This window comes from Centroberyx gerrardi, chromosome 13 (assembly GCF_048128805.1).
Source record: "Centroberyx gerrardi isolate f3 chromosome 13, fCenGer3.hap1.cur.20231027, whole genome shotgun sequence".
NCBI lineage: Eukaryota > Metazoa > Chordata > Actinopteri > Beryciformes > Berycidae > Centroberyx > Centroberyx gerrardi.
Window position 1 is genome coordinate 18672831 of NC_136009.1, and position 12629 is coordinate 18685459.

Sequence of the window (12629 nt, forward strand, 5' to 3'; positions counted from 1 at the left end):
TTTATATTTATCGTTTTGAATTCAGCTTGTAAATAGTGAAATATGATCAAAACTTTTCGTTGGCATGTCCACGTGACAATGAGGAACACACTGCAAAGAAAATAGAAATATGTAGCATCCTTGGCCTCCAAAAGGTTTGAGATGCCTCTTTGAAGTCCTTCGCCACTCTGCACTAAACTGTTTTTACATGTTACAGAGTGGCAACCAAAACTCTAACATATATCTAAAAGACTTCAGGTCAATTATTGCAATTAGTCATGCTCTTACCTTCCATTTCCAAAGTAGAATTCAAAAAAGGAGAGGGCCATGATGGGTAAGTGAACTCAAGAGGATAGAAAATTAAATGGGGTCATTGAAGTGCTTCGTATGTGCTAGTTAAGCTGACACCAGTGTCACGGGGAAAGTAATGGTGGTGCGGTCTATGCAAAGAAAGTCTGAGTGATGCGTTTGTGCTTTAAAATTATCTTGGTCGCATACCCTTATAACAAGATCTAGAGAGTGAGTTTGATTTTATTTTTTTGCAGATGTTTTATTAACAAATACGCTGTGTAATAAATTAATAAATAAGACCTTTTATAACATGGCTTACTTGTGATTAACTTTATTTTGGTTTTACATCCTGAAACTTTATGAATGCCTGGTCTCAGATAGTAGCTTGTCTATAGTAGTAGCCTGGCGGGTTTTCATATTTCTGCACATTAACGCCTGTCTCTAATAAATGCATGGTCAAACAGTTCTTCATTTTACACAACAGCTTTTGTAACCATCAAAACATGCATCATGCACCCATGATATTCTCATTGCACCTGTAGGCAAAGGCTGAGGTCTTTAGGTAGGAGACTAGAAACTGGTTTTGATGTGCAGATGAAATAAGAGCCCGTCTGTATCAATGGCCTGTTTCTAACTGCCTGGTCATTTTGATTGTCATATGAATAAACACCTGGACTACAGGTGGAAGTGGGAACTTTTGGTAACTAGGTTACATGGCAACGGGTAACTAGATGAGATGTGAGTGTAGTTTATTTGTTCATTCCACGCACACAGCCTGACACTGATTCTAGTAAATCTTCCCGTGGATCAGCAGACCACACACTGCTGTCAGACAACAAATGCAGCTTTCAAAAGTTGGTTAGAGCATCCCAAGATGACAGGATGAAATTCCCTGAGATTTAACCCATCATCTAGCCGTTGGTTACCGTCATTTGGCTGGGGAGCGTGCCATGTACCAGTGACACCATGGGCTTCCATCCGGCCTGGGACCTTTGTCACATGTCCTCTCCCATATCTTTCCCATCTGTCTCTCTAGTGTATACTATCAAGTAAAAACAGCCAAAAAAAAAAGAAAAAAAAGTAATCGCTTTATTTCTGTAAGATGCCAGATTGGCACTGTTTCTACTCCACTTCTACTTGCCAAGTGTGACTCATTTGACTCCTTGACCATGTTAGACATACTTGGGCAGGAAACCCGTCTATCAAATAAGATATCCAAGAGCAGTTAAGTTATAATGATTAAAAGAGGCAGAATGTGATTGTGACCTTTATTTTTGTGCCAAACATTTACGGAGGAACAACACATTTTCAAAATGAACTGCACACTCTATGAGAAATCAACATAGGCCTGATAAATAGCAACAAAATAGTTTTGGCTCTTTACAAATTAACTGAATATAAGACCATAAAATTGGTCGTGAATTGGTCTTTACTGGGTGCCATTTTTGTAATCAATCCTATCCACATTACTGTAATCATAGCAGTCCCATTAACTTTGGTGCAAGGCATGACCTGAGAGTCTAGGTTGAAGGTCCCCTGCTTTCAATTCCTAATGTGCTCTCTAATTAGCAATTATATTTGCGACAATGGTTGCGTGCCAATAATTTGTCATCTGAATTTTTTATGGATACTGTACATATCAAATGGGACCAAGTTGTTAACTGGTAATTATTAGCAGAGAAATTACTGCCATTATTGCTGACTTGAAAAGCTTTCCACTGAGTGTAAAAACCTTACAGAAAATAAATGTTACCTCTTCACACACAAAAACAACCAATAGAATAATCAGCCCCGTTTTAAAACAAAATATTTTACATTACACCAGAACAAAATGAAGACCTAGAGCACTAATATGTATATCTATTTAACAGACAGCAGTGGAGATTTGATCTACAGAGTTCCCAGTGTCAAGATACAGTACAGCAAGAGGGCGCTACAACAAACCAAATGTAAATTAAACCTTTATGCATAACCATATGATAATCATACATATATATCACTTTTATATTGAATAGAATTAATATCAACAACATTCAACTCAGCTTTTGGAATTCTAAATTATGCATTCAAAGTAAGATGAAGAAAATTCCAAGTCTGTGACAGTTGTAAAGCATAAACAAAAACGTGACATCTATCAATGGCGTGCTTTTCTTTTTTTACTTGCGGAATGTACTGTAGAAACATACCATCATTTTGGGAAAATTTACTGTGCCAGAGAAAAACAAAACTCACAGAAGTCCTAATGTGATGGGGTATGTTGGCACTTGAAAGCCATCACCATTAAGGAAGTTCTGTAAGCAAATTGTACTTTGATACACACGACTTACATCATCACATATCCAGTCCACAATACAAATTAAGCCAAAAAAATGGCACCTCTTTTTCAATCGAGGACTGCAGAATAAGGTGCTTTGTTGGACACTTCTACAATCCAGAATACAAAAGGCTTCAAAATCCTCTGTGACTCTGATTTTGCATTGCTGTGAATAAAAAAATGTACTATATAGAATTTGAGAGGGTTTTTCTTTTTTGTCTCAAGGCCCTCTAATTTATCAAAGTTCTTTAAAACATTTCTTCACTTCAGTTCCCCGATCACCTGGGACATCACCTCCAGTGATCAATGATGGGATGTGAACCAAAGTGAGCAACACCTAAGACTTATATATTCATGAGTGCAGAATCATTATTGACTTGAAGTCCCCTCCCTGAAACATCTCCCGGTTCCCTCTAAAAAAGCTGTGAAAATGTGAATCACCGTTAAACATCCTAATAATTCAGCCTCATCATGACTCTAACCTCTGATATGATTAAACAATAATTATGTGTGTCAGCGAAGGAAAATAAAGAAAATGCAGAGGGAAGGGGTATTTCTGATGGATGGGCATTCAAGGGCTGCAAAACTGCTAATCAAATGAAAACGCCTTATCATATAAAGCCTAATGTCAGCTACTTAACTCATGTTATGTTGCATCCTACAGAAATACTGCAGTTAGTTAAAGACGCCCTGCAGAGGAAATTATAAACCGATTTCTTCTCTCACTGATCTCTAGTAGGTATAAAAATACCCCGACTTCAAACAGAACATCAAGAAGAATAATGACAGAAGTGCTCCATTCATGATTATGCAAAGATGTCTTAGTTTAAGTCTTGAACTCAAATGGGAGGATGAGGCTCTATCTGCCTTTCAGTGTCCGTTCAGCATCAGGAAATTGCCAGATATTGATAATGTTAGTTTAAAGCTTCTAGAAAAGGTGCAGTAAAAGTTTTGATCTTAGCATGATCATATTTTTTTAACAAATATAGTAAGAACTTTGTTTTTTTTTATACAATTTTTTTATCTGCAATACTTTTGCAGAGATATCGACATTGTCATAAAATCTGAATCTCAAAACGGGTTTCTGAAAGGATTTCCATTTAGTAGACTTTTTACATAGGTTTTTGATATACAAATCAAAAATGTCAACATAAACTAACAAAGAAACTTTGTCATGACAATCATAACATTATTATCCAATATTATCTATGAAGTCTCTCTCCAGTACAGTTTTGCCATCAAGATTAAATGGAAATAATGCTACATTTGTACTGAAAAGGGTGAAGAAAAGCATTTCAGCAGGTGCTGCACCCATGGAGAATGGATACCCAGTGAATCAGTCATTTCTCTCTGTAATACAGCAAGTACGCCTTCAGCGACTCGGGCAGAGGTAAAGCCATTATTTGGTCTCTCAACACGTTCACTTGCTTAAGGATTTCAATGTCGCCAATGTCTCTTTCCTCTTCCTCCTCCACCTCCTTGTGCTCCTCTTCGGCCGGCTCTTCCTCCTCGCTCTCCACAGTTTGGGGTATCAGCTGGTTACCTACAAAAACGTAGGTATTGATGCGTCGCCGTCGGCAGCGCCTGCGTTTGCGCTTCTGCGGGACTCTTTGCACCAGCCCCTTGTCCTGACTGTCCTCGTTGGCCAGGTTTCTGAGAGTGCGGCGTATGTAGATCCGCGACAGATCCTGAAGGCTCCTGACAGTCACAGGGGCTGAGGACAAACAAAGATGACACAGACCTTCAGGGCAACACATCAAAAAAAAAAAAAGAGATAAGAATAATCCAAACAACTGTATCAGTCCTTCAACTGGGTCAGCATAAACATGCGAGGTTAAAAAAGGGAAAATTGTATCTTACTATTTCAAGGAGAGGAAATAATTGGAATTATGAACCAGCTGCAGGGCAGGCAAATGTCGTTTTAAGAATGGTCTTATCGCATCACTCTGAATATTCTGTCTGACTTAAAATATTGCCTACTTTACACTTCAAAAAGAGTTATATATAGTAAAAAAATAAGATTTTGAGATGGGGTTTTTTTTATTTGCTGACGACAGAGGACGGAGAACTCACGCAGCTGGACAGCATCAGGCTTCTCTCCATCCGCTCTGCTCTGCTGGACCAAGGGGGCGAAGGACACGGCCAAGATGTTTTTACTCTCCCATGAGCACTGGCCGGTCCTGGTTATCTGGGTCAGCTGCACACAGAGAGACAAAGAGCTTCACATAAACTGAACGCAACACCGACTAATTATGAAGAATGAAATACCGCACAACAGGCTGTCAATTTGTTTCACGCATGTGCCACTTCAGAGAGCGTAATGGGACGCTGGCAGACAGATGAGATGGGCGACAATATCTGACCAGAGTTTTGCTTCAGTTTTCTTCAGCTGCCTTAAGTTGCACAAAATCGTCGACCCCCGAATCTGTCAAAATCTTTACCCTCCTTTCAGGATAATGTTTCCTGCTCTTGCCAAGTATTTTCTCTACCACATTTTCCGCATGCCCTCTTCCGTGCCCCGCAGTATCTCCATATTCAAACGTCTAACATTTTCTATAAAATGTATTTTTCATACAGCACAATTTCCTTACACAGTTGCTAAAATCCAGGAGCAGTTGTGGCTCAATAATACATGTGAATGTTGCGTAACAAGTCTTGCAGGTCAGAGCTATTTCACTATTTCACTCCATGGGCCAGCATTTTGAATATCAATCATGGTGCGTTTACTGTGTATTATTCTGATGCTTTGTGCCACTCACCTGATCCTCTATAGGCATCACCAGAATGCCTCCGATTTTGAGCAGTACTTTCATGTAATTTTCATGATCCTTCTGCACTCCTGCACCGCAATAAATGCGATCATATTGGTGACTGTCTGTTGAGATTTCAAGGCAATTCCCCACCACAAAGACAGGTTCACAGAACTCAAACCTGCGGAGTGGAATAAAACGCATCAGACAACCATGGAAAATATTTTCCCCCTCTCAGGCTCATCACCGCATTCGTGAACTGTGAGCAAATTATGCAAAACAAATGAACAGAATTAAACGCAGTCAGATGTATTTAATTTGCAAGACAGTCTTAAGGCGAACAGGAGTAAAATGTTTGAAAATTGGCAGGCGAAATTGTTGCTAGCGCTTGTAGATTTGAATACATGTACTCTCTTCCATCCACTGTACACTGAAATATTTACAGCATCTCATGAAGCATGTACTCACTTATCAAAGCTGTCACTATTCTTTATGAAATCATCCAGTTTCTCTCTCGCATATTCCACCACATCCTTATGGAGCTCAACTCCGTGGTTCACACCGAATGGCCCTTGAAAGAAAAAAACAACAACAACAACAACATTTTTGTTTAAAATCAACGATAACATAGCGTTACGTGTCCTAACACCGCCTATCGTGGTATCATCAGTGTCCACTTCCAGGCTTATACTTTCACGGTAAATTTGTTTACCTAGATTTCACAGGATATCCGAACACTTCCCACACACGGAAAACACACACTGTGAAAAAGCAGACGTCGCGCTTACCTATGATGAGGCCAACCATTGTGCTCAGGTAGCCGGTCCCGCTGCCCAGGTTGAGGAAGGAGAGTCCCGGCTGCAGCTTGAGGGCCTCCATCACCTCAGAGTATATGCACGGGGCGGACAGGTGGATGTTGCCGTGCTTCCACGCCAGGTCTTTGTAGGCATTGTCCCGGTAGTCGTCCAGGTAGTAGTCGCCGCGGTCTATGGCCCGGAAAGCCTGCTCCACTTTGTCTGTGCGAATGTACTGGGCCTCCTTCAGGTTATCAATCAGGTCGTCATTGTCCTCCCCCGCGCTCACGGCTCCCCCCATGGCGAAAAGAAAAGGGAAACACAAGGGCAGAACTCTTACTCAGGATGAGCGATGTCTTCTCAGAGTGGCATGGAGATGAACGGGCCGGCTGAAGGATCCTGCCGCTGCGGCTCTTGTGAGGTCAGTTCAGACCATGGCCGTGTCCAGGCACCAAGGGAGCTGAGAAAGACAATATGAACAAGTTACGGCAATAAGCCTCGTAGAGAGAATACTCTATCTGGTTAGACCTACAAGGAGAGTGCTGACATATCACTTTTCCTCCACAACTGAGGATAGTATTTTGATGTTTCACAAATGTCAGAGAAACAGGCGGGAGAACGAAAAAAAGTGACAAGCTACAGCAGTGTTTTTCCATGTAGTTTTTCTTCAGGATTCAAATGTCAGCCGTGACGTCCCGTTTTGCAACTCCCTTGTGTGAAGCTGAATGAAATACGTAGAAACAATATCTAATTAGATACAATATATTAACCAAATTGTTATTTTTGAACACAATCCATTAGGAAAACATGTAGGCCTTGGCCAAATTATTTCAAGTCTGATAGTATGATTTGTGGCTTTATTTTGGCTTAACTTCAGCACTCCACCCTATCATCACCACCCCAAACACACACTCCTTATATTCTTCTTTATTCCATGTATATTCTTCCTTAGATAGGATATAGTGGAGAACACAGATAGAGGTATTATAGCTGTGACCCTCTCTGAAAGAGATTCAACTCACTTGTGTGTAATAATAAGCTACTGGCTGTGAAACACTTCACTATAAAATCCACATCATAGTAAAAAAAAAATGAGGAAAGGCCCTAACATGCTGCTTTTTAAACATTTTACGGATGATTTGATAAAAAAATATCCAGCACCGCCGCAGAGTTAGATGAATGGGTACGGCTGGAGATGCAGCAGAGGGAGACGAGTCTTGAATTCCCTCTCTGCCTTCTCAGCATCTCCACATCTGACTCAGCTAATAAAGATTAAATTCAGAGGTGACTTTGTAGTGGTTGGGGCCCGGTGAGGTAATTTTCCATTGGCTCTTTCTCACAGGCAAAGGAATCATTGATTCGCTCACCATCAGTGATAGTACAGCGGTGTTTTTTTTGTCCTAGTTTTTTTTTCTTTCTTTTTTTTCCTCTGACCTCCCTGTAATGCATAGTCCTTTGAGTTTCCTGCAGCAGAAATAAAAGCCACCAAAATGGGTCAGGCGAGGTATTTTACAAGCAAATTGCTTTTGGGCACTGCAGTACAGTCTTACCAATGATAATCCACAGTCTTAAAAATAGGGGTCATTATTCACTCATTCCTCTAAGACAAATCAAAAACAACTAGCTAGGTAATAGCATTTCTTGCTGTAGCCAGGCTAGTGTCACACAGCAAAATGCAGCTTCCTAAACAGGAGCCCACTGGCTATTTACAATACATGGGGTGGCCTGGGTTGACCCCACATATGGAAAGAGCACCAGTATGCCATCTCAGGACATGACTGGCTATGAACTGGATAGGGACACCTCACTGAACCTGCTGGATGACGAAACACGTAACAGATCCTCAGGCAACACAAGACCAAGTATACACTGCTGAAACTCAATAACAAGGGCCTGATCTCTTGATAGGACTCCCATAGGACTGCTATGCATCAATGGGCAGTTTGAGGTAAAGTGATAATCAAGAAGGTTATGATGATTTGCATGAATCCAGTTAAGTTCATACAGTTTATCAGGCATTTTTCAGTATTTTCAGCAAAGAATACGGTGCCTAAGTCAAATACAGCAGAGCATTCCTCTGTGCAGAGAGATTTTTTTTTTTGCAGAGTGGTAACAAAGGAAGTGTACTCTGTGTTCTTCACTGTATGTACTGGCTTTCACAGATGTTTCTTCATTCCCACAACTGACATTTCATGAAGCCAATGAGCTTATCAGCTGATCATGTGCTGCAGTTGCCACACAGACAGGAGTCTTTCAGCCAATCGCCTTGCTGAACACTTTCTTCGCACTGCGTGTGACGATAGAAACAAAACAAAAACAGATTTTTATGAAATGTTGTCAAACGTTACTCATGGCTGTTTCTTAATCGCCATTGCCCTTATGTGTCAGAAACACATGGTAATTCAGGCTATCTTTCACAAACTGACACGCTGAGAATGTGTGTGCCTTTAACCAGCTTTTGTTCTCACTAGTCAACCAAAACACAGTTGCTGGCCAGCTCGCTGCAGTGCGATTAACCTCAATCTTTAGCAGTAACATTAGCTAGCTAAACCGGTTTGTTAAATACAGGCTGAAATATCAGCACGGCAAGGTTTCGCTAATTCCGCTAGCTAGAGCCACAAAACACCACAAAACAACACTGGCTGCAGGGGAGCCGTTCCGCCTGCTGTAGTGTTAAACTCCCCAAGCTCGCGGGCTAAACAACATCAAACATCAAAAGGAAAGACGCACACAAAAATATGGAAATTGTGCAAACGTTGGTCAAAGTGACAGCTGGACTAATGTGTGTAAACCCCGAGCTAACTAGAGAAGTTAGCTCGCAGTCTTGGACAAGTTAACCTGGCTAGCGTTAGCTTGTGCGGGCCTGAGTGCGCCATCATCAAAACAGACAAAGCAGGTTAGGCAAGCTCGCTGTATAATGTCGTTACATAGCTAGCACAACGCAGCCCGCAAGCGATATGTTAACGGTAACTACTCTCATGTGACACGCTAACATTAGCTAGCTAATGAAAATTGTTAATATGCTCTTGCAAAAATAAACTGCCTAACGCTAAACGACAGAAAAACGTTACTTAACAAAAACAAAAAAAAATACTCACAACGCCGTGTCGCATCAACTCAGTCCGTATTACTGGATGCACTTCGGATGCAATGCGATGGTCAGTGACAGTGGATGTCAAACGATAACAGCCGATCTAGCAAGTGCTAGTTAGTGCGCTAGTTGGGTGAAAAGACAAACTAATGACGAACCGCTGTTTCTTAACGCTGAAGTGGAAGAAGAAAGAACAGCTGAGAGAGGATGTAAACACAGGTCACGTGGTGTGCAAAATGTTGTTGATGGAAGGAAGCGCTGTTGCACATACTGCAAGCACTCTGTCTATCTATCTATCTATCTATCTATCTATCTATCTATCTATCTATCTATCTATCTCTTCCTTCATTGGCAGCTCAACTGATAAACCATCACTATTGATGAAGTTTGACAAATCACCAATGTGGAGAGGCAATAAACTGCATCCTCTCTCAGTGTAGGAATAATCTGACAGGCCTGCTGTGAAAAGCCTGCTCATTATCAGTGCCTTAACTTTGCCTTAAAAAGATAATTAAATTATAAAGCTCCTGGAGAACTTAACTCACCTTGTAACCTTGCACATTCTTCCCTATAGGCAAATCCTAAATTTAGCCTGCAGCTGGTTTCCAGCCAGCAACGAAAGTGTAGGAAAGCATCACGAGTTTTTATAAGGAATCTGTGGTGGACAGCAGATAGGCTATAAGCAGGTCAAGGCTATACTTTCTGTCAACAAGGTTGTATTTTTGTTAAGTTTCTTCAGTGGCCTATATATTACCTTTCAGTCAGCTTCACCTCATGTTACAGGAAAAATCCTACTTCTTGCTTCACCTCATCTTAAAATAGTCACCTACTTTTAGTGAAAAGGTTGTGTGCAAAATATGCAATCAATTCAAGAAAATTATGTATTTTCAAACCAGACGGCTTTCAGCCTGGAATCAATCAGGGCAAGAGTAGAAATAACCAGAGCAAGAACAATTGAACAATCAATCTCTTTGTTCAACATATGGAGGTGCATCAGAAATGCAATTATAGGCTAAATTGAACATGTGCTTCTTGCACATTCATAGCGAGGGCAGTAAACTAATATTTTCATCCACAGCACTTTTGTGGATGTTGGATTCCAAAATTCAAGAGTCACTTTTACTGATTCACCGGCCAAATTGCTTTTTAGAATAGAAAAGAGCTGGGGTGGTTAGCTGCCAAAGCGGCTGGTAGAGTCACCAGCAACAACCAAAATTCATCCAGTGACTTGTTGATTTCACACTCTCTTATAGTATATAGGTAGCAAATATCTAAGCACTTTTTGCAGTGTAAGCCTGGGGTTTTCTTCTTTATCAAGAATTTGTTTACCTTGTTCCTCACTAATAGGTAGATTAATCATGTCAACATTGAGGTATTGAGACCCCCTGGGTTTTTAGTCTAATGTTGTTCAAAAGGTCTTTGATTATACAACCATGCTCAAGAACTCTATTATATACTGTATATACAGAGTAAACAAGAATACACACTATTTCATTTGAGTTCATTCAAGTTTCTCAGAGTAGGGATACCTGCTAATGGAGGATCATGTTACTCATGACCGTAATGAACTTGATATATCAGTCAAGAATCAAACAATTAATCTACTCCAAGTAAAGCTTGCTTTCAGCATCAAAATCAATATGTAATACGTGACATTATGCATTTCTGCGAAGTGCTACTCTGCACTTGTAAGTTCACATAAAAACAGGATCCTTGATTTGGCCACTGTTGGTTCTGATACTAGCTGGAGAGAGATAGCAGGGTTAGCTGAGGCCAGTACCCAAGAATTTGTATGAGGCTGTCAAGCAACTTTATATATCTGCAACCCCCCACACCCGACCACATCCACCCACGCACAGCATCAATTTAATGTAGATAGGGCCCTGTGTGACATGACAGGAAACAGAGAGTGCTAGATTGAGTGTCAGCCAACAGTCTCATATTTTGACAGAATGAAATTAAGTGATTTGAATGCTGTGTCCGTGTTTCCCCCCACAAACTGAGCTTCAGTTTGGCTCATAAACCATCTTTGTTTCACTTCATGGCTAGTGCCACCTTGAACATGGTGACTCTCATTTCCCACTTAGCCTACATGCTGTTCAACATCATGTCGAAAAGTTAAAAACACACCAGAACATGTGCAGAAACATGCTTTTCTGTCACTTTAACATGATCTTTGAACCATGTAGCCGACATGGTGTAGAATCACGCTGAAGAGTGTTGTACAGGCATGTGGTGGAGGGTGAACCTAAACCTAAACCACCTAAATTCAGTTTGCTTACTCTATGAGACTGACATAAATCTCTATCGCATGAATTTATAGTATACATCATTGTTAATAGTATCAAACTAGTGGAAGTTAAATTAAGATAAGGTCTTTTAAGGACAAATATATATAGTTTTTACAGAAAATATAATTGATGTTTGTTTATTATTAGGCCTACAGTATATGAATATCACTGACTGGACTGGAGATCATGACTTTTTTTTATTTACGTCTGCATCACTGGTGTTGTAACATTACTTAAATAGAATATTTAAAAATAGTCTACGTCTAACACACATATATACTGTATATCTATATATAATACTGTATTTTGATCCCAGTCCCCAAACAGCTCTTGGTCTGCAGCTTTACTTCCTGGTTTTCTTGGATGTAATACCTAACTTTCACTACCAGGTGGCGCTAACGCCTAAGGAAAGCTGATGCCTGTAAATTCCTTGTTGACCATAATGAGGTTTGGTGGCTTACTATGGGAAGTCAACCTTTACACTTGAGAAACCACACAACCATTTGAAAAGTTTATTTCTACCATACACAAACTGTACAACACAGCGCATATCTGCTTATTATGAAATAGTAAAAGTAATAGGAAGTTTCAATTTACAAACTACTTGAACTGAAAAAGCATTACATTTTAATGTAAAAGAAAAGAAAATACAATACAATTTCATATCATACTAATATCGTTCCACAAAAAAAACCATTTCACATTACAAAACATCAAATACTAACAGGGAAAAAATAAATATTATTCACAAAACTTCCTGAGCAAACAATGTGTGGTATAGGAATTAAATATAAGAAATTATTATAAGGATTATTAGGCTTAAAGAATGTTTGATTCAATTTTTAAAAGATTAAAATTCTTTAAAACATATTGAGTATTTGGATAAAACACAGGGTCTTACATTTTCTGTAATTTGGCTCTTTTGCTGTTACATTTTTTCTTCTAAATGTACGGTAGGCTACATGTCTTTGATTTCCTTTGCAGAAATGAGAAATATATTGCTCAAATGAATTACTGTATCTTTTTTTTTCTCTTGGAGTTAACCTCATGTGAAATTGAGACATGTAAAGTACAGTGATATGACTACAATGTCCCATTTCCTTCTTTTTTTTGTTGAAG

The 12629-nt window shown here is 39.8% G+C and overlaps 1 protein-coding gene across 2 annotated transcripts; it reads right to left on the reverse strand.

The window, feature by feature from the left end:
- Positions 1–1530: 1530 nt before the first annotated feature.
- On the reverse strand, positions 1531–9417 carry pcmtd1 (protein-L-isoaspartate (D-aspartate) O-methyltransferase domain containing 1). Of its 2 annotated transcripts, none has more exons than XM_071926504.2 (6): positions 9227–9417; positions 6123–6588; positions 5803–5905; positions 5344–5515; positions 4658–4781; positions 1531–4298 (listed from the first exon to the last, which is right to left on the reverse strand). In XM_071926504.2, the coding sequence occupies exons 2-6, from the start codon at positions 6427–6429 to the stop codon at positions 3925–3927; spliced, it is 1080 nt and encodes a 359-aa protein (XP_071782605.1). In that variant the 5' UTR covers positions 6430–6588; positions 9227–9417; the 3' UTR covers positions 1531–3924. The 2 variants fall into 2 exon arrangements, with proteins under 2 accessions (XP_071782605.1, XP_078143983.1); XM_078287857.1 differs by lacking the exon at positions 9227–9417 and adding an exon at positions 8316–8381.
- Positions 9418–12629: the final 3212 nt, after the last annotated feature.